Source organism: Rhinolophus hipposideros (assembly GCF_964194185.1).
Source record: "Rhinolophus hipposideros genome assembly, chromosome: 2".
Classification (NCBI taxonomy): domain Eukaryota; kingdom Metazoa; phylum Chordata; class Mammalia; order Chiroptera; family Rhinolophidae; genus Rhinolophus; species Rhinolophus hipposideros.
Window position 1 is genome coordinate 77,495,892 of NC_138048.1, and position 22,452 is coordinate 77,518,343.

The 22,452-nt window shown below is 29.7% G+C and overlaps 1 protein-coding gene across 1 annotated transcript in view; it reads left to right on the forward strand.

Annotated features, from left to right (window-relative positions):
• Positions 1-1,487: 1,487 nt before the first annotated feature.
• The window catches only part of SI (sucrase-isomaltase), a gene marked incomplete at both ends in the record, with an annotated part of 83,579 nt that continues 62,614 nt past the window's right edge, over positions 1,488-22,452 (forward strand). The window contains 14 exons of the mRNA XM_081077091.1: positions 1,488-1,605; positions 2,824-2,960; positions 5,484-5,601; positions 5,899-6,008; positions 6,936-7,087; positions 8,255-8,426; positions 10,017-10,116; positions 11,095-11,207; positions 13,939-14,064; positions 14,706-14,837; positions 15,358-15,477; positions 17,209-17,322; positions 20,591-20,675; positions 21,651-21,768. Coding sequence (XP_080933217.1) covers positions 1,488-1,605; positions 2,824-2,960; positions 5,484-5,601; positions 5,899-6,008; positions 6,936-7,087; positions 8,255-8,426; positions 10,017-10,116; positions 11,095-11,207; positions 13,939-14,064; positions 14,706-14,837; positions 15,358-15,477; positions 17,209-17,322; positions 20,591-20,675; positions 21,651-21,768 — 1,715 coding nt within the window. The remainder of the gene's footprint in view (positions 1,606-2,823; positions 2,961-5,483; positions 5,602-5,898; positions 6,009-6,935; positions 7,088-8,254; positions 8,427-10,016; positions 10,117-11,094; positions 11,208-13,938; positions 14,065-14,705; positions 14,838-15,357; positions 15,478-17,208; positions 17,323-20,590; positions 20,676-21,650; positions 21,769-22,452) is intronic.

Consider the following 22,452-nt stretch of genomic DNA (forward strand, 5'->3'; position numbering starts at 1 on the left):
AATAATTGAATGTGGAACGGAGATATGGAAGAGGGAAAATAAGTTTTTAGAGTGGGGCAACTTAATATTTGAACTGATAGAAAATTACAGGAGGAGGGACTACTGTGAGAGGACAAAATTTATTTTGATTTTTTAAACCAGGTATTTATTAAAGCATTTACCATGGGTATTCTAAATTCCTATCTGGGTGTATATCTCTGAATTAAGATTTATATAAAAATCATAGAACACAGAAGTGCCATAAAAACTTGAAGACTAGAAAAGATGAGAGATGTATATGGTCAAAGCTAAATTAAACAAATAAATTTAAAGACCGTTACTAGAAAAGACTCTTCCAAATCTACATTTAGATACCCTCTGTATGCTAACTCAAATGCATAATCTTATCTTAAAATAAATATATGTTTTTTTGATATCAGAGTTTGGTATATTTTATTTGGTATTTGCGGAAGGAACTTGAAGATCATATAGTTTGAATTTTTTTTAAAGCTTCCTAAGTATATACAGCATATATACACATAATACATATTATTTTTTGCAATATTTTATATTTACACTTTCACATATTTATATTTCCATGTTTTCATACATATTTATATTTATAATCATTCCACAGTTTTGTTATAAGAAAACTGTTGGAAATCGGGAGACAATAGTTAGAGTAGGGAGAACTGGATTGTCTGACTTTGAGAATAATTACTTATTTTCTCTAAGTTTAAAGTTCCTAATGAGTAAAATGTGAATAACAGCATCTCCTTTATATAATGGGTATATGTGAGAATTAAGAAACATAGTGCTAATGTGAGGTTTGTTTGCCTTGAAAAATGCTCCAAAATGAGAGAGCAAGACACATCTGCTTGGAGATCTTTTATTTTCTTTATGTTTCCATCTTTGTACTACAATAATGCAGATTCTGAATCCACTCCTTTTATTTAAAATTGAATGTGTTGTTTGCATTGTTCCAATGTATATTATTTTGTATTATATATTTATTTCTTTATTTTAATTGCTTATTAAATTTATTAGGGTGATACTGATTAATAAAATTAAATAAGTTTCACATATACAATTCTATAATACATCATCTATATTTTGCATTGTCTGTTCACCACCCAGAGTCAGTTCTTCTCCCATCACCATATATTTGACACCGTTTCCCCTTCTCCTTCCCCCCCATCCCTCTTACCCTTTGGTAACCACTACTGTCTTTGTGTATGCGTTTTTTGTTTGTTTGTTTGTTTGTTTTTCTTTGTTGCTTTCAGTTTTATATCCTACAATGAAGGAAGTCATGGTTCTCGACTTTTTCTCTCTGATTTATTTCACTTAGCATAAGCTGTTTGCAGCTCTTGTATTGTGTTGCTTGTGTCATACTGCATGTGTTGTGCTTAGTTAAAAATAAAGGAATGAATTTTATGATAATGATGGTGGCTTTTTGTCCCTATATATATTTACATTTCAACCATATATTTCTTTCTTTCTTTCTTTAGATGGCAAGGAGGAAATTTAGTGGATTAGAAATCTCCCTGATTGTCCTCTTTTCTATAGTTACTATAATAGCTATTGCCCTAGTTGCTGTTTTAGCGACTAGGACACCTGCTGTTGATGGTAAGTAATGTTAAAAATACTTAAACATTAGAGTGAAGTTAAGATAAAGTTTAGGCCAAGATAGTTATGGATTTGGAAAAGTAATCTATATGAGATGAAATATGAAGAAAGATCTTGGGTAAGTTTCATAATTACTCAAAACAGTTTTTATCCATAATATTCTAGTGGTTTCAATGAAGAGCCTTTGTAATTAAGAATTTATGTGCTTTGGCAAAAATTGTCTTCCTCACATTATGCTTCTTGAGAAATAGCAAAGAGACAAAAGGATCAAGCTGTTAATGGAAGGTGGAATAAACTTACTGTTACTAGTGAGGTTCTTCTAATTAGTAGGAAGACCTAAGTTTTAGCTCTGGCCTTCAGAAACTTGCAAAACTGAGGGGTTGGGGGTGGGGGGAGATGGTTCAGTGGGCTGGGTTTGGGGGAATAACCTCTTTGTTTTAGGCTCAAGTTTCTTTTCTTCTCTTTTCTTTTCTTTTTTTTTTTTTAAAGAAAGAGGCTGTATGAGAAAAAAAGGAGGGAGCTGGGAGGTGAAACAAGACTTGCGGTGGTTATCTTTTTTTCTAAATTATTCTGTCCTAATTTAGAGTCCATGCATACTACTCTGGTTCACCTAATCTACTTTCTCTTTTTTTCATCAATCTCTCTTGACTACCACAGTTAGGATTTTCTACAGTTGTTAGTCTTTTGTTTTACCTTTTTCCAGGAAACCAAAAGCTCACTACATTGTGAAGCAATCAATTTTATCTTATCCATATCTGATTGCTAGAAAGTTACTCTTTATTATATAGAGTTAGGACTTACTTTTCTTTTATTCCCTGTTTGCTCTTCTTTACACTTCTATGTTCTCCTTTCATTCTTTTTCCATCCATGTTTCTTCATCTTCTTTCTTCATCTATAAACACAAATTGTAAGTATGGTGGGAATGTACATTTTGTTACCTTTGGAATATACCTCAAGGTTTTCTGTGATTATATTTTGTTTTTCTGAAGAAAGAGTCAACAGGGCTCTGCATAATCAATTTTTAAATATCATTCAAATCTTTTCCTTTTGTGGACTAGGATTTGAATTTGTGCATTCTATTTTAATGCCAAATTTATTTTTATTTTCATTATATATATAAGTTCATGTATTATTTTAATGTAAAATATTCATTACTTGAAAAATACAAAAAAGATAATTTGGTACCATGTATATGTCATCGACTTTTTTCTTTTCTAGAAAGTAATGATTCTACTCCAACTCCAACTACTACTCGTACAACCACTGTGTATCCTGGTTCAGGAAAATGTCCGAGTGAGCTAAATGATCCTATCAATGAGAGAATAAACTGCATTCCAGAACAATTTCCAACACAGGTCTGCATCAAGTCTAATTTTTTCTTTCTTTTATGAACATATATATATATATATAATAATAATTATATATATAATTATAATTATATATATATATTATATATTACATATATATTATATTAATTATATATAATTATATTAATATAATTGCTCAATATTAGATCAGGTCCATATTTTTAAAGATGCAACCATCAAGTAGTCTGCATTTCTTCTTATTATAGTTCTGTATAAACAGATAAAACATAATAAAAATTATTGAACTTGCTTTTCTGTATCTATGTTCAATTGAAATTAAAAAGTTAATATTTTCCATACTTGACAAGCTCTTGTTAATTTTATAAACCTTCCTAAAATTTTATCCTCAAAATATTGACTTCTGAAAAAAAATAAAAAGTATAACCCATGACAATATAGAACATTTGAGAGAGAATATCTATACTTCATTTGAGTATTTGAAATGATAGCATTAAGAAGTATCTATAAAAAAAATAAAGTAATGCAGATTATTTTTGAAAATTATTTTTTTATAATTTAACCACTTGAAACAAGAAGTTGAAATAAAGTTGAAATAAACCAAAATTATTAATATATGAATATAAACAATGGGGATATACATTAAATACATATATATATTTATTTGTTTATGTATGTATGTATGTATGTATGCATGTTTGAATGGTGTCCTACAGAAATTTACGTCTACTTGGAGTCTCAAATGGGATCTTATTTAGAAATAGGGTCTTTGCATATGTAATTAGTTAAATGAGGTCATACTGATTAGGGTGGGCCCTAAATCCAATGGCTGGTGTCCTTATAATAGGAGGGATGACACACAGAGAACCACAGGGAAGAAGGCCATGTGAAGATGGAGGTAGAGATTGGAATAATGTATGTTCAAATCAAGGACTGCTCAGGATTGCCAGTAGCCATCAGAAACTAGGAACAGACAAGGAAGAAACCTTCACTAGAGCCTCAGAGAGAGCACAGTTGTGCAAACCCCTTGAATTAGGACTTCTAGATTGCAGAACTGTGAGGGAATAAATTTGTGTTGACTCAAACCATTCTGTTCACAGCTGTCATGAGAGCTGTAGGAAACTAGTACAGTATGTTTGGAGGAATTTCCTGTAACTCCATTTTACTACTTACATATATGTATACAATATACATTATAATCATACCTTGCTAAAATTATACATATATATGTATATATTCATGTATATGATTAAATATATGTAGTAGTATATATATGTATTATATATATGTATATATATAAATGTATGTAGTAGTATATATATGTACATGTATATATATATACTACATATATATAATTTTAGCAAGGTAGGATTATAATTTGCTTATCTCTGGTTTTTAAAACTTAGCACTTTTACACCTTTACAAATCAGTGTATCTATGTCTAATTCTACCTCTCATTTTGTACCAACACTAAAAAATATAAAGACTATTGTGAATGACAATTTTTATACAATTATCTCTTTGTATTGCTGGGAATATTTCTATAAGTTATATAATTAGAGATAAAATTACCTGACTAAAAGTCACAAATACTTTAGATTCCAAAAGGTCAGGTTTAATTATATTTCCATTCAGAAAATATGTTTGTGTGTGTGTGTTCACACGCACACATGCATGTGTATCTGATGCCATTTTAATTTGATATTAAATAGGAGAGATGTTAACATGTATAAGTCAGCTACTAAAAGTGGAGGTTGTCACTTTTTTTCCAAGGCAAATAGCCATTAAAATAAAAACTATAGGTTTTCAAAGTAGGAAGTGGTCGCAGTATTAAGTGTAAATATTAAGTAGATTTTTAATTACACCCATGTTAACACATAACGTCATAATATGGCTCAACTTTTTATATAACCGTATACAATTTGTCTTCTATTTCACACAATCTTTCCATATGGATCATAAAATTACTGACAATTCAGTCTTTTGCTTCATTCATTGCATGAAATGGCAGCAACTGGTTGGAACAACTGGCACATACACTAGTTTAAATAAGTATATATTGAACTAATAATTAGCTGGAAATAAATACTTTAAACAGTTTATGTAGGGCCATATATTCTCCTTTATAGCCTCATGTGCAGCTTGATACATAATTTGTACACATAAATATTTCAATTCTTGATACATAATTTGTACACATAAATATTTCAGTTTCTTTTGTATTGACTGTATGACAACAGAATAGATTATAATTACCCAGAGGGCAGGAATTTTTAAAATACATGAGCTTACAATAATGTACACTGGTATGTGAATTTGATAAATCACAATTCAGAGCATCAGTCTTTGATAGGGTGTAATTAATTCAATCCATCAAATATCTATTTATCCTAAGTGAAATAAGTGATATTTTAACATATTATGTACATGAAGAAATAATCTTATTTTTAAAAATTAAAATAGATGTTCGAATGCATGAATGTTTAAAAAGTAGAGACTGACACATATGATAATAGTATTAATCATATGATTCCTTTTTAAATGTTTTATCAGGCCATCTGTGCAATGCGAGGTTGCTGCTGGAGGCCATGGAATAACTCTGGTATTCCTTGGTGCTTCTTCGTAGATAACCATGGCTATAATGCTGAGAAAATTACAGTAAAAAATACTGGTGAGAATTGTTCTGTTGTGGTGATCCAATATAATATATTTAAATAGAATGAAAGAATCATGTGTTAAATTTTTCTTTTAAAAATATCTTAAATAGAATCAAATGGAAAGTATGTATACAAAAATATTCAGATTGTTTATATTAAGGACTTATTTTTTCATGATTGTATCTTCCAAATCAAAAAGGCCATTATATGTGATAAAGGCAATAAAATTATAAAATTAAGAAATATATTTAATAATTATTAATATTTATAAATAAAGGCATCACTAATATAATTTTTTCCCTTTCTTTAAGGACTTGAAGCCAAACTAAACAGGATACCTTCACCTACTCTATTTGGAAATGACATTAACACTGTTCTCTTCACAACTCAAAATCAGACACCCAATCGTTTGCGGTTCAAGGTTTGTTTTTTGAGATTTCTATAAAACACTTAATAATAAAAGGCACTTTATGAGCACACCTTTCACCCTACCTAGACATTTTCTTTCTCAAGAAATACTTATTCCAAAGCAAAGGACTAACGACTCGTTACTCGACTTCTCTGAACCTGTTTACTCATATGTATGAAATAATTTATCTGGCTGTTATTTTAGGAGAATTGAATAATAAGTTCAATATAAAACATTTGATACAGTATCATGAGAAGAATAAACACTCAATAAACTTTAGTAATTTTTATTATTTCAGCTACAGACTATGGTTAAGGATTAGTTTAGAATTTAATTTGAGAAGTGTTAGTTGTGCTGTATAAATGTGACATTCACCAGTTCTTTTCATTAGTATCACTTATACTCGCGATTTTAAACAAACTAATTTCTGTGGGGTTTTGTTACAAGTAGTTTACTAGTATGGTCTTTTGGATGTGGAAGTGAAAACAACACCGTATTCTTCGTACATTATGTTTTTAGTGACAATTTCACAGGAATTAAAAGATTTTAATTAAAATAGAATTGAAAATTTTTGTGGAACTTCTAAGGCAGTGAACACTGAAAAGCAGCAAGGATAATTAAATTCACAAAAACCTAGTGTTCAAGAATCAATATTTTGTAATTTTATCATTATTTTTTTACATCAGTCAATAAAAATATTTATACAGTCCTGTATAACCAACTAATTCTATTTATTCCTTAACAATTTATACAGTTAATTCTGTGCACAGCTATTTAATGTATTAAAATTAAGTTTATGACTAGATTAATAACTTATCTATAAAATTATTAAATGTATTACTTGCTATTAGGAACTTGCATTTAATACTTAATTCAGAATTGGACAATTAAATAACAGTTTTGAATCAAGTGTATGCCAATTTGTTTAAATCTTTGCAGATCACTGATCCAAACAATAGAAGATACGAAGTTCCTCATCAGTTTGTAAAAGAATTTAATGGTCCCACAGCTTCTGATACACTGTATGATGTGCAAGTTACAGAAAATCCATTTAGCCTCAAAGTTATTAGAAAAAGCAATAAGATAACTTTGTAAGTAATTATCTTACTTTACATTTATGTAAGTTTAAATAGCTATTTGATTTTATTCTATTATCATTTAATTAGAAGAATCTTAATTTTAAGCCATTTTCAGAAAATAACTTTCTCCCCCATAGAGGGCAGGTGGACATCTTTGTAAAGATATAATGGTAAAGGGGTTTTATTTCCTGTGGATGAAAGGTGCAAGAATGTTAAGGAAAATAATGGACATCGTGGCCAACTAAAGCTGAAAGTGGAGAGCGTCACTGATACAATTTTAGCCTTTCCTATATTTTTGTGCACCTAGAACACCTATTGTGTCCTTTCCCAATTATTTATCATGTACAGTAGGATCAATTTGTAGGATCAGATAGTTATTATTCAGAGAGGAGATAATTTTCAAAGTAATGTTAAAGGACTTTCCTTATTTGTGTGTGTTAAATTAAATATAGCCTTGAATGCTTTCACTATGAATGTATTATAAGAAATATTTGTGGAAAGGAATTTAGTATTTTTAATATAAATTATCTTGCATCTCCGAGAGAGGTTAACTTATCAGTTGTCAAGAGCAAACCTCAGCAATGAATTTTCTTAAATATATTTTCATAATTTGCAATTGACTATATTAAATCACAAAACTATTAGATGTTATTTAACATTTCACATAGTATAATATATGCATATATTTGATATGCATAAAATATATATAAACTTTTTCTTTTTGGGAAAATGATTTTGAACTTAATTTTAGTACATATGTTAGAGATGTGGAAGCCAGTATAATACTGTATTTTAAAACCCTGTCGCTGGAGCAAGGCAGAACTGGGTTTGAAATCTAGCTCTGCTGCCTACCAGTTTGTCAGCTTCGAAAACATGAATTGATTTTCCCAATTTGTGTCATTTGTGAAATGGGATTGATAAAAGTAGTTATGCTTTAGGATTGTGATGAAGATTAATGAGAGAATGTGCATGTTAAGGATTATATTGGTGATGATGAAGCAGATTTTGTTGATGGAATTAACAAGTTCTTGTGATGGTGTAATTCATGTGTTCCTAAGAAGTGATCGCAGCTAAAGATTAACATTTAAAATGAGCTATTCTGGATGACAGCATAGACTCTTATGTAATAGAATATTTTATATATTGCTAGATCATTTGTTTATTTCTTTCATGATACAGGTTTGACACCAGTATCGGTCCCCTGGTGTACTCTGATCAGTATTTACAGATCTCAGCCAGACTTTCCACTGAGTATATTTATGGTCTTGGGGAACATATTCATAAGAGATTTCGTCATGATTTATATTGGAAAACGTGGCCAATTTTTACCCGGGACCAACTTCCTGGTGACGTAAGGAACTGTATTTCTTGTTATAAATAAAACCATTATGTTGGAGCAATTGGTAATTTTAGCCTATTTGCAACCTTCCCGTAATACCTAATCCAGAAGCTTATTTACTGTAGGGGTGAGGATTGATAGCAAAGTCCTAAATTAGCTCAGTAAGTGACCAATGAATTTTATGAATGTTTCAGTAGATGTTACCAGTTAATGAATATTTTCTTTTGATTTTGATTTTTATGTTTTATTTCCTTTTCTTCTACTCTTATACTTCAACCTATCCATAACTAGTCATTGTATTAGAATAAGTCAAAACTCTTACCATGTCATACATGTCTTTGTGTGATATGGTATCTGCCTATCTATGAGACATCATATCAGGCATCTATGCACATTTCTTTCTCTTCCATAACATATGATAATCTTCTATAAGTTCACATATTTGCACAAAGGGTTGGTTCTCTTTGTAAGTGCTAAACACTGAAGTTCTTTATCACTTAGACAATGTCACTGAGTATTCATTTGAGGTTTCACCTCCTAAGAACTCTCAAACTCTCTCATGTAGAATTAGTATTTACTGTCTAACCATTTATCCATATTTTAGCATGAAAGTCATCGCAGTGTGATTTGTGTATGCATTTGTCAATACTTCTGGAATATGAGATCCTTCAGGACAAAGACGATACCATTTAAAAATTTATTTTTTATTAACTCATGATTGCTTTGACTTAAATGCTAGTGATTTAAAAAATGTCAATGCTAACTGTTTCATTCCCAAAAATGAATAAGTGAGTTGATCTTATATTTATGTATGTATGTATGTATGTATGTATGTATGTATGTATTTATTTATTTATTTATTTACTTATTTATTTTAAGAAGGGTACAGTTTGCAGTGGACCATGTGGGGATCAAATCAGCAACCATGGTGCTACAAGCACCACTCTCTAACCAACTGAGCTAACCAGCCATCCCAGAGTTGGTTTTAAAAGAACTCATTTGGTACAGAGCCACTAATAAATTCTCCCAATCTTTGATGCTGTTTATTACAACATCACTATCTGTAATTAACACCTAATTATTACCAGGCTGAGAACTTCATAGCTATTTTCCACACATTCTTTCCTTTGAACCTCCATATCCAATCAGGAAGAAGTCTTATTTCTTTTACCTTATAAGTGTATTTCCAGTTTGTCTCACCATTTCATCTACTCATCAGCTCTCAACAAATGATATGCAAAAGTTCTGTGAGGGTGGACATCACTGGGATTTCCCTACAGTGCCTTGGGTAGACATGGAGCAGAGTGGCTAAATATGCCATTACCATATTATGAATAGCTTATTAAAACTAATTTAATCATAATAAAACATAAGCACAAGTAAGTAATCTACTAATAGTATAATGTATAGATTTTATATCTTACTATATTACAGTTAAAATGTTAGATTTTTCTGCTACACTGTTTCGTATGAGAAAATTAGTATAGAGATGTAAGAGGTAAATTACAGACACAATTGGAATTTGTAAAGTATAATTTAAACATATAATATTTTTATTTTAAATAGACTTAAAAATTTAATTTTCTAATGTTTGCCTTATAGAATAATAATAATTTATATGGCCATCAAACGTTTTTCATGGGCATTGAAGATACTTCTGGAAAGTCATTTGGTGTCTTCTTAATGAACAGCAATGCAATGGGTAAGAGTAATTTATTTAATAATATATTTAAGTAAGATTTATCTTGAAATGTTATAATTACTCTTTTTATTCCAATCATAGACATTGTGTATCATTGTTAGTGATTTAGTATGTGAAATTATTATAAGCAGGTTTTATTGTATAGTTAGTGAGACAATGGATTTTTGCATATCATCGGTCTGTTTTGGGGAGAGTAGACTATGTTGTGATATTCAGGCACTTTTCTTTCCCTTCAGAGCAGCATTGAAACACAGCCATGCAAATGAGTATTCCCATTCCCACAGCCTTGTTTGTTAAAATAATTTAGATTGCTACTACAAATAAAAAAAAAGAAAGGTCTATATGGGGATAGAAAGAATGAAGAAATTTTTTTTTTAGTTTGTAATATTTCAAGTAATATAGAATCTATGGGTTTTTTGTTTGTTTGTTTGTTTGTTTTTATGTGAGTGCAATACCTATTTAAAATCAGTGAGAACAAAATCCACAGAGTTAATAATATTTCAGCAAGAACAATAATATTATATGGTATCAAAGCGATTACTTTAGAAAGAAATATAGAAAAATCAGATTTTTACATAGAGAAAAATCAAATTTTATGTTTTTTTCTCAGAAATTAACATGTGATAATAGGATCTTTCAAAGACTCTTTTATTAAACTAATTAAAATGCAATTTTAGAAATAAATACTTTTGTTGTGAAATGATTTATCCTCTGTCCCTTGCTATGCAATTTTCAGGGAAGCTATAGCCAACATCCATAAAAAGAATCTGGGATATCTTGTCATAAACCTCATATATATTGTCATTTTATTCTTCTCTTGTATTCTTCCTATATTTAGTATCTTATTTCCTCATAATTATTTAAAAACAATGTAAAATTATGTGGTTGATACAAAGTACTTTAAACAGATACTGCAATTATTTTATCACTATGTATCTTTTTACTATACACATATGCTTTCCCAATTTTTATTTGTAGAAATTTTCATCCAGCCTACTCCAATAGTAACTTACAGAATTACTGGTGGCATTCTGGACTTTTACATCTTTTTAGGAGATACACCAGAACAAGTAGTTCAACAGTATCAAGAGGTGTGTTTCAAATGTATTTTATAAAATATATTTTGTAGATCTATTTTATAAAATTCTCTTCTCCCATAACTTTGTTTCATCTAACATGTCGGCATATTTAAATGATTTTATTTAAGATATCCGGGGCCTGCTCGCTACATATATTTTTAAACCTTACCGTTTTTAAGATACGAGTAAGCGGGTTTTATTTGTTTTTTCTGTACAGTGAAGCCTATGCTTATTTAAATATCTATATTTCTGATATAAAATTGTTTCTTGCGTCTAGGCAGTTGAGTTCAGGAGTTCGATTTCTTTATAAGAAAGTATCTGACATTCAATACTGAAGACAGGCAATGGATGTAGATATCATATATCCCTATGATAAAAATCCTAGAGGCAACCAAATTTTGAGGAAGGCTAGTGGAACTTACTGCTAATGCACAGTAGGTAAACAAACACCGGGGAAATCGTTCTGACACTCAGGCTAAGAAGGGCAGATTTTGAAACAGTCTGGAGTCTAACATCTTAAGGTTACTATTTAAGCGACTTCCACTTCCCTATTAAATAACATCCTCGTGTACCTGAGCACACAGAATGGACCTTAGAGGGGAGAGGAACCCAGGGCTTACATTGAGCCTGATTCCGAAAGTTTTTCCGTATAATTGTTCTCCTGTAACTGCTGGCATATATAATCCCTGGTGCTAGCATTGAAAAATAAATCATTTTTGTTGGTATTAGATTTAAGCTGATGCCTATTTTTAAAATCTTGTTCTATTGATATGTATTTTGACATGTAATTTCCGTTTCCTAAAATGATGTCAAAGGAGAAGTAATTACTATGAAAAACTATCTTTAATTAGGATCCAAAAGCCTAAAATGAGAGTGGCTAGGGTTGTACACAATAGAATAATTTACACGGTCTCACAATTCCCAAGTTTATAAATGTAAATTTCAGAAAAGAACACAAAATTTACAGTCTCTATATGAAATTGTAACTCCACTGCTAGGCTGTCCTATATATAGACTTATGCTTTGCTATTTTAACAACAAAACAGGACAACTCATTTTTTGAAAAAAATTAACATTGTATTTGTGAAATATTTGTTGGGATAGTTGTCTGTTACATGCTGAGAAAAGTCTGTGATTGGTAATAGTTGATTATGAGTCATACCTGACATGTGAATAAAGCGTTCATATAGTATAGTAACACTTTATTTAGCTTACACAATTTTATGGGTAGACTACCAGAAATTTGAATATAAGCAACAACATAAAACATTGGTGTAGAATATAGCACTATTAATCACTGCTACATTTAAATTAGGCTCAAATTATGTAGAGAGTAGGCAAAAGAAATTTTGTTTCTTGTTTGAAGAAAAATAAATTGTCCTCTCTGTATAAACTAACCTATTAGTGGTCTCAATGTGTTAAAATTTAAAACATAGTTAATTTGAATATCCAGATAGTTTTAAAGAAAATGTCTACATATGAATTGTAAAATAAATAATATATAAATTAATATAATATATAATAAATATTTTATAAACTTTTATGAAATACAACTTATCTCACATATAATACCACACACACATACACTTACAAAGAAATTTCAATCACATGTCCAATTTTTAAAGGGATTTCACAGACCATTAAAATGTTTATGAAGAGTTTTAAAACACTGATTTTTAAAAAAGTTTTATTTAACGTTATCTTTAAAAATAAATTTAATGCTTAAATTGAATAGAATACAATAATCCAATGTGAGTATTTAAAAAAAATTGCATAGTAGTTTTTAAACATACATGATGGAAAAAACATGGAATACACACACACACAGTGTCAAAAAATGTATGTACATTTTAAGAAATTGAAACACTATTTAAATTGTAATCCTCAATATATACAGATAACAACAGATGAATACAAGTCACGTTTGACTTTACGGCAAACTACTGCTTAAGCAACATTGACCAAAGTGTCCACTTGTATACATTTTTGTGGCATTCTTGGTATATGCCTAAACTAAAGAATATCCATCATGCCAAATAAGATTATTTGTCTTAATGTAACATAATACTCAGCTTTTAGGGAAAAAAGTTAATATCAGTTGCACACATATTTCCATGTGCAAAATGCAAAATCATGTCCTTTGCTGGGATGAGACTCTGGTACTGTGTTGCGGGCCTACCCTGAGCCTGCTTCGGCCACTGAGAAGTAGGAGAAGGGGCTTCATTTGGCCCCTTGGAGAGAAGTCAAGGCCTACGTGTGATAAGTACCTTATAAAATTACTGAGTGGGAACCTTGTAGAACGTATACTTTATTACAACATTGTATACTTTCAAATATCTTTTTTCTTGCATGATGGTCATTCAGTTCATTCATTTTGTTGCTACAGAAGTGGAAGCATTGTTGGACAGTTGTCCTTTTCTCGTTTCTTTGATGCTATTCTTTTATTCTCTTCTTTTACTTTCCGTGATAAGTAATATATCCCTTTGCAAATGCTGCTTTCTTAAGGGATAACTTTCTAATTCTTCAACATAAAATAAAGAAGAATGACAAAATATAAACTTAGTGTTTAATAACAGAATTCTAACAGAATACACAGGACACATTTTCTAATGATAAAACTCTAAATATTTGTTTGAGATATATAATTAAACTGAAATCAATGGTAGAGATATAATAAGAAGCATATTAATATTAGTTTTTAATGTTCTGTATTGAAACTTAATAAATGTGCATTTACTTCAAGCTCGTTGGACGACCAGCAATGCCAGCATACTGGAGTCTTGGATTCCAACTGAGTCGCTGGAATTACAAGACACTTGATGTAGTAAAAGAAGTGGTAAAAAGAAATCGGGATGCTGGCATACCATTTGTAAGTTGGGTAAAGTGTTTGTGGGAATGTATACCAAGTTAAATATTGTCGCATAATAATAAATGTAGGAAACCATCAGGAATATATATACACATATTCATATATATACACACACATATATATACACACACACACACATATATATATATATATATATATATATATAATTATGCTGCTTTTTAATGATTAAGTACATTTTATAACAATACAGAATGTCCAGATGTACATGAAATTTTGAGAACTGATTATGAGTTACATTATGACAGAATACATGTTTAACTGAATAAAATCATATTTAGTTTTTTAGATTATTTTTAGAGCTTATATACTTTTCAATAAATACAAACTTAATATATTTTACATAACGTGTAGGATTTTGTTTTCTGTACAATGTGTGTCATATGTCATAATATATAATTATCATCATTGAAATAAATGGCAGTATTCATATAATGTTTTGTACTTTAGAATTAGAAAAACTAGTTTTATAAATAGTATCATTGCATATTTAGTGAAATAAGAGGAATCTAAGTTTATTTTTTAAATCATTATCTTTTAATACAAATTCATTGTACTTAAAGGTGGAAGTTATTAGAGTTATTTCAGTACTACTTATTGAAATATATTCTGCTACATTTTAGGATACACAGGTCACTGATATTGACTATATGGAAGACAAGAAAGACTTTACTTATGATAATGTTGCCTTTAAAGGGCTCCCTGAATTTGTTGAAGATTTGCATGATCATGGACAGAAATATGTCATCATCCTGGTAATGACTGATTATATATTAAAAAAATTTTACTATTTATACTTAGACTATAAGTTAATAGCTTTTCTATGTTTTTTTTTTTTTTTTTCTTCTTCTTTCTATTAAGTAAGTTATATGCCATTCAGTCAACTCTGACTCCTGGTGACCTTAAGAATGAGGGATTTCACAATGTCCTGGACTCAAGTCCTGATCAGCTCCTGTAGACTCATGTCTGTGGCTTCTTTTATGCCCGTAGGAGGACAGCTTCAGTTCTGTCATTTTTGCCTTCAGTGGTTCAGGCTGAATTTACTCTGGAACCCACCTGTTTATCTTTCTAGAAGGCCTGGTGGTTGTAGATCTTTTCTCCAACACCATATTTCAAATGAAACTTTTTTTTTTTTCTTTTCTATTAGCCTTTTTCACTGTTTAACTTTTTATATTTGCACAAAGTAATTGGGAATACGAGGATGTGGACGATCTTGGTCTAGGTCTCTAATGCACCTTTGCTCTTGGTGATCTTTCCTAATTCTTCTATTATTAGGACCCTGGAATTGCCATAAGTAATCGTGCCAATGGAGCAGCATATGAAACCTATACCAGGGGAAATGCACAACATGTGTGGGTAAATGAGTCAGATGGAACTACAGCTCTTATTGGAGAGGTAAATTATAGTGCTTATTAAAGTTGTGTTGATAAGATTGTCTATTGTGCTACAATAACGTTTTTGAGTGCGTGTATTCACTTTCAAATTGGAATTTTCTATTTTAATTGTGTAGAGAAATTTCAGACAGAAGAAATAGTTCATGTATCTCTAAAACAGTTTTTATAAGAATACAGATAACCTTTTAGTGCTATACACAGTTAAAATTAAAGCTAAGAAAATATGATAAATAAGTTAGATTATTACAAAGTTATGCTAATTTTATGTACAATAATGCATATATAAATGGAGTACATTATCCTGTGCAATAAGTTTTATGGTTTAAATTTAATCCTTATAATAAAATATTAAGAAAGATATGATTAAAATTTTTTATGTACAGGTGAAAAGTGAATTTCAGAGAGTTGAAGTAACTTTCCTAATATCACAAAGTTAATCAGATACCTAGCTTCCAAATGCAAAATTTTAACCAAGGTAAATATTCTTTTGGAGACAATTTTGTAAGACATATCAAAAATGATAATGTCTATATACATTGACTTGGTAATTCCACTTCTGTAATTTAGCAAAAGGAATAAAACAAGAAAAAGTATGAATTTATGGAAACATGTTTATTATGGAGTTATTTAAAATACTGACGAATACCCTAACCAGCACTTTTTTTTCTCACTTATCAAAGTTAAAATTTCTGTTGAAAGTTATTCTAATAATTATGAGCTCCATCAGGAAACAAAACTGATTATCCTCTCCATAAAGCCAATTAATAAGTCAAAGAATACATTTTGCTAAGATCTGCTCTGTTGGGTATGGGAAGATCAGGTGGCCAATATGCATAATTGGGATATGAAACTATTATCTATCCCAATTTATCTGAAATTTAATTCCTCTTGACTAATGTCATTATTTTAAGTAACATGTAAGTAAAATAATTTGAAGAAGCATGAATCATAAAGAGGCAGCATAATATGTGTAGTGTTTAATAGAATAGACTCCAACATGAGATTGCCTGGGTTTGGATTCCTTCTCTCCCACTGATTAGTGCTGTGACCTTGAACAAGTTATTTAACTTTCCTGTTTATCACTTCTCTCACTTGTAAAATAGTTTTGATTATAGTACCTACCTCATATGTAAAGTGATGATAAAAATAGTACTTATCTCCTAAAGTTCTAGTGAAGAATAAATGAATTAATAGTTATAAAAATGCTTGGAACAGTGCCCAGCACATAATAAATTTCATGTTTGCATTTGTTAAATTAAAAAATAAATATGCAAGGAGTTTTTCACTTGAAATTTTGGAAGCAGTTACCTTTGGAAATTAACCAATGTAGTTTCTTTTATCATACAATAAATATATTACATGCTTGTTTTTTAACCTAACCTATTAAGATGCTAGAAATAAATTTAGTTGAAGACAATATAACAGCCTCATCCCATGGTTTTCTATTTTTCCCTTCATAAATGCTACATGTTCTTCCTCTTTCTTTCTTTACTTTACTCTCCCCTATATGCATTGTAAAATAGTCCTGAGATTATTGTAAACATAGATGGTACATGGATCGTATATACCTAAAGAAGTATAACATTATAACTTTACTATTTTTTATTATTATTCTCCAATCAATTATTTTGAATTCTTATCTATCTATCTATCTATCTATCTATCTATCTATCTATCTATCTATCTATCTATCTTCAGTTTATGTATATATGTGAGTGATCTGTTCTTCTAGGTATGGCCAGGATTGACAGTATACCCAGATTTCACTAATCCAAATTGCATTGATTGGTGGGCAAATGAATGCAGCATTTTCCATAAAGAAGTGAAATATGATGGACTTTGGATTGTAAGTAGCTATTTAAACTAGTGACTTTGAACATTGAAAATAGAATTATTTTTTCAATTAAATAATTATTAAGTTGATGTGTATAATGTACTGAACACAAAATTAAGATCTCTTGTAATATTTTTCTGGAATGTATAAATATCATACCTGTAATGTTCATGGATTAGACAAGAATAAAAACTAAAAACTGCAAATTGAGATTTTTCTTTTCAGTAATAGAATAAATTCATAGAATACATTTCATTTCTATTACTAAGGTGTTATATCTTTATAACTAATAATTTGTTTGGAAAACATTTACCAGGATTTGAGGATAATCCTATAGTAGTGCAACTCCAGAAACGTTTATTAAAGTCTACAGTAGTCAAGCAATTGCAGCAACATGAACCAGAAGAAACCCCCACTCTTCAGAAACTTATTCTAAGTTATAGAATAGAACAAATCACACTGGGCAATATGTCAAGTGTTTTATCTCAATATAAATAACAACAACAATAACAACTCAAATCCTAGATTACTATACATTTATTAAATGAAAACACTAATGTTTAAAAATTTCCTTAAAGTTTTATATTTGTAAGTATGGATGGACTGCTGCTAGGTTTATTTTACAGAATAATCCTATATGGTAGTCAGTGATTCAGTGTTTTTTTTGTTTTGTTTGTTTGTTATGGAAAATATAACCCCATGAATGAAACTACTTGGTGATCCTGGAATTCTATATTACAGAAAAAAATTAACATGCATGGAAAAAGAAAACATCAAGTATTTTTTTCAAGGGTGTTATAACTGTACAGAAATTTGGAAGGAGTGATAATGGATACCCAAGAAATAGCTATATTGTCTCAGGGTGTTTGTGTACACAATATCTGTATTTTCCTGAAGTGCTTATTATGCATCCAGTCATTATTTTATTTACATATTTATCTATGTGTTTGTTTGTTTGTTTACTTATTCATTCATTCATTCATTCCAACGATTGTTTAGTTGACTAGTCTTTATTTTGCATCATTAATATATGAGGCAGGTTGTGGGGAATAAAAAAGATAGCAAATTTATATTTTCTGCTGACAACATGAAATTGAATAAAAGGTTAGCATAATCTTCAGAATTCCTATGATGGTAATAAATAAGATAGAGAGGCTTTAGTTATTTGACCAAAAAACAAAACAAAACAACAAAAAAAACAAACTAGTGAGATCACAGTTATAATACCTAGCTGCTGGTAGAAACAAAATAATTGCACTATGCTCTTGAGTTTTGTTTTCAGTCTAGCTCTGATTTCAATTGTATCATTTAATTTAAATTAAAAGCTCTTCATTCCTTTTTGTCTCGCTTATGAAACAATTTGAGTCAATTAGAGCGGAGTTAGGAGTATAAATGACAATTTAGAAAGTGAAAGAGAATCTGACTGTGCTAGATAAAGAGAGTACTCCATTTCCAACATCCTTTAAGGTTGATATACCTGATTTATATCCAAAGAGAGGGAGGGAATGGGAGGAGAAAGAGCATCGGAGAAAGGAAGAGAAGTTATTCTGATGTTAATGCAGAAGGATTTTGACTAATACTTAAAAACAAAACAAAACAAATATGATAATTACTATGATTGCAGAGCTTTCTAAATATCACTGAATTAATCATACTGTGCATAAGCAGTGGAAACCTCTTGCCTGAATAATTGCCAGATCCTACTACTGTTTCTTTAATCCTTTCCCTTCCTTCAGATTATTTTTTTTCTGATAGAATGAATATACAGTAAAAATAAGTGTTGTGATTTAACTGATGGAAGTTTATTTTTATGTCAAATTTTAAAATAGTTTTATAATTTGCTAGATTTCTAATTTAGATCCCACGTTTTTTTTTTTAAAAATTAAGTTTAAATATTAAAATCACTTTGAAAAATTATGTGAGCTAAATTGTCATAGAAAAATATTGAATATAATAGTCTAGGTAATTTTAATAAAATAACCCTAGTGTATACTTTAGAATAACTACATAACTTTGCTTCATTGTGGCTATTAAGGAAACATTTGGGAAATGGAAACATTTATTTTTAAAAATTAGTATCACAATGAAAAATGTATTCTTTTCAGTACCCTTTATTTCTCACATTAATTCCATCTGAGCATGTGTGGATGGGAGAACAGAAGAGTAATAAAGAGAATATACATCTGAGGAAAACAAAATTTATAAGAGGCTTGACTGGGCATGATTCTTTTGTGAAAGCAAAGACAACAGAGGTGTTGGAAATAACGGCTTAAACATTTATAGAAATCCTTAGATGCAATTAACAGAGAAAGACAAAAATACATATTTCTTGAGCATGTATAATGTGATGTATTATTTTATATCCATTATCTTTTTTAGTCCAAAGATTTTGCTTATATGGTTATGGTCACCTAGTAAGTGGCAAGATAAGAGTGGGGCCTAAGTTTTCATGGCAAGAAAATCACTAAACACAGTACCCCACAAATCTGTCCCCAAGAGATGTTTAGGTCACTGGTTCTCATACTGTGGTCCCCCAGCCCTAAGGTTCCCTGAGACTCTTCCAGGGATTCAGTCAGGTCATAACTATTTTCATTAAAATACTACACTACTCTTTGCCTTTTTTCGCTTTTATTCTCTCGTGTGAGTATAGAACTTGTGGTCTAGGCAGAGTGCTGTGCCTGGCTTCAAGTAATGTACATCATTATTTGAAACTTGAACTAGATAAATGTCAGCCTACATTTATCTAGTTTCAAGTTTCAAGTAATGATATACATTATTACTTGAAACTTGAAACTAGATAAATGTCAGACTAAATGAACAAACTTTGTTGAATAAATAAATGTGCACAATGGTAGACTGACAGTGAGAAGACTTGTATAACTAGTTAGAAAAGACAGTTGCTTAACACTTATAATTAATGTTTTATATGTATAAGTACAACTAAGTAAAATAAATACATTTATTTGATTGTATACAATCCCTGAATGTACAATATCTCTGTTATTTGCTCTACATTCATGAAAAAGCAAATAATATTATTTATTTTTATATAATGACTTGTCCATTCCCAAGGTAGAATCAAGTAGTGAGTATAGTTAACCAAGTTTGTGTTTAGGTCAGTAGCTTATATTGTCTTCTAAGACTAAAACAATGTCATGTTAGCCTTAGACAAAACAAACAAACAAACAAACAAAAAAACTTGCAAACAACTGGAGAGTTTCTGTTCATGTGATTTTGTAACTACTTAAAATCTGCTGTTCTTCATTTTATATCTACTCAGGACATGAATGAAGTTTCTAGCTTTATTCAAGGTTCAAAGAAAGGATGCAATGACAACAAACTGAATTATCCACCTTTCACTCCTGGTAAATTTCATCTGGTTATCTACTTACCATTAACTGAGAATAATTTCCCTCATTGACTCCTAAAGTCTAGCATATATTTCTAAATCACAAAGTTTGATATAATTTTGAGACTTTGAAATCAATATTTTTGTTTGTTTTACTTTAGGCCAAAATATGCCTAAGGAAAGGAGCATGATTTTAAATTTTGGCATAGCATATTAATTTATTTTTAACCACTGATAATTTGCCAATGATTAAATAATTAAAAGGAACAAAAAAAGTTTGAAATCATAATTTAAGTGATCAATTTTTTTCATGAACATTTTGCTGTAAGTTTACACAATATTAGAATGTACCTGATGTGAATAGTTAGAATCCATATATTCTAAAAAACATGTATTTCATCATTAAAGTGGGTAAAAAAAATACACACACATACACACAAAACCCATAAAGAAGTGTTCTAAGGGGAATACGTCTCTATAAGGACATCTGAAGAAACATGACAATAATACCACATATGCCTGCAAATTAAAGCACAATAAAAATTTAAAAACAAATATTTGAATGGTTTGTAATTGTGTGACAGGCATACATGTGTAGACTTAGATCATATTTAAGAAAACTATTATATAAAGCTTTAAAATGGGTTTATAGCTATTTGATGTACAATGCAAATGTGTATTTGCACATATATACCTGTAAAGACTATTATTTTCCCTTTGGATTTATTTATCACTGAAGTTAGGAAGCAGAGTATTTATTAAGTAAGTGCAAATATAATGGTTAATCAACAGGAGTGGAGGGTAGAGACTTAGTTGGAATTTAGCTTAAATTGTCATCTTCTGTTTTTTGTTTTTTTTTTTAACTGAGTATGGTAGTACATAACACATCATTGATGGATTTCAAAATTTTAAATGGCAAAATGTCTTTTGTTGTGAAGTTTAAAATGGCAAATAATTTCTTAAATAATATTTCTTATATCATTTCTCTAAGATATTCTTGACAAGCTCATGTATTCTAAAACAATTTGCATGGATTCTGTGCAACACTGGGGGAAGCAGTATGATGTACACAGCCTCTATGGGTACAGCATGGCTATAGCCACAGAACAGTAAGTGCAATTTCATTAAGAAATCTCTTTCATATTTATTGTCTAGAAATATATTTGATAATTTACTAATTTGTTTGAAAATAGCAACAGTAAATAAATAAAGATAATATTCATGGTAAAAAATAGCATGTTAAAAGCATTATTTTAGTAATATTCATGAAATTGGAACTTAGCTATACAGAACAAGATTATGTATGTATTTAACTGTAATTCATGTTTAATTCACAGATGTAAATCACCCTGTAAATTTTGATTTAGTTTGCTATCTCTGAATATAATTTTGTTCTAAGCATAATCTTCACAATCAGCCTGAGAGAACATTCTTCTAGAACAAGTCTTGAACTATATATTTTCAAAAGCAGAGGTTTCAATTAAAATGCAGTTTTCTAGGTAGTATCTCCCAAAGTAATTTTCTAATGCAATGTGTTACTTGTGTATAAAAAAGAAAATTATACTAAACAAAGGATGGGGACCATCGTATTTTAAGTGTCTACTATTTTGCAAGTATTGTATAAAGACCTATAATGTAATAATCAATAAAACTCAGATCCTGATCTCAGTAAGTTATTAATTTTCACATAATTAAACAAGTACAAATAATTTTTTAAAATTCAAACACACATTTGTCTCATCACCAATCATACCATAATATCAAAACTTTTATATACTGACTTCAACTATTTG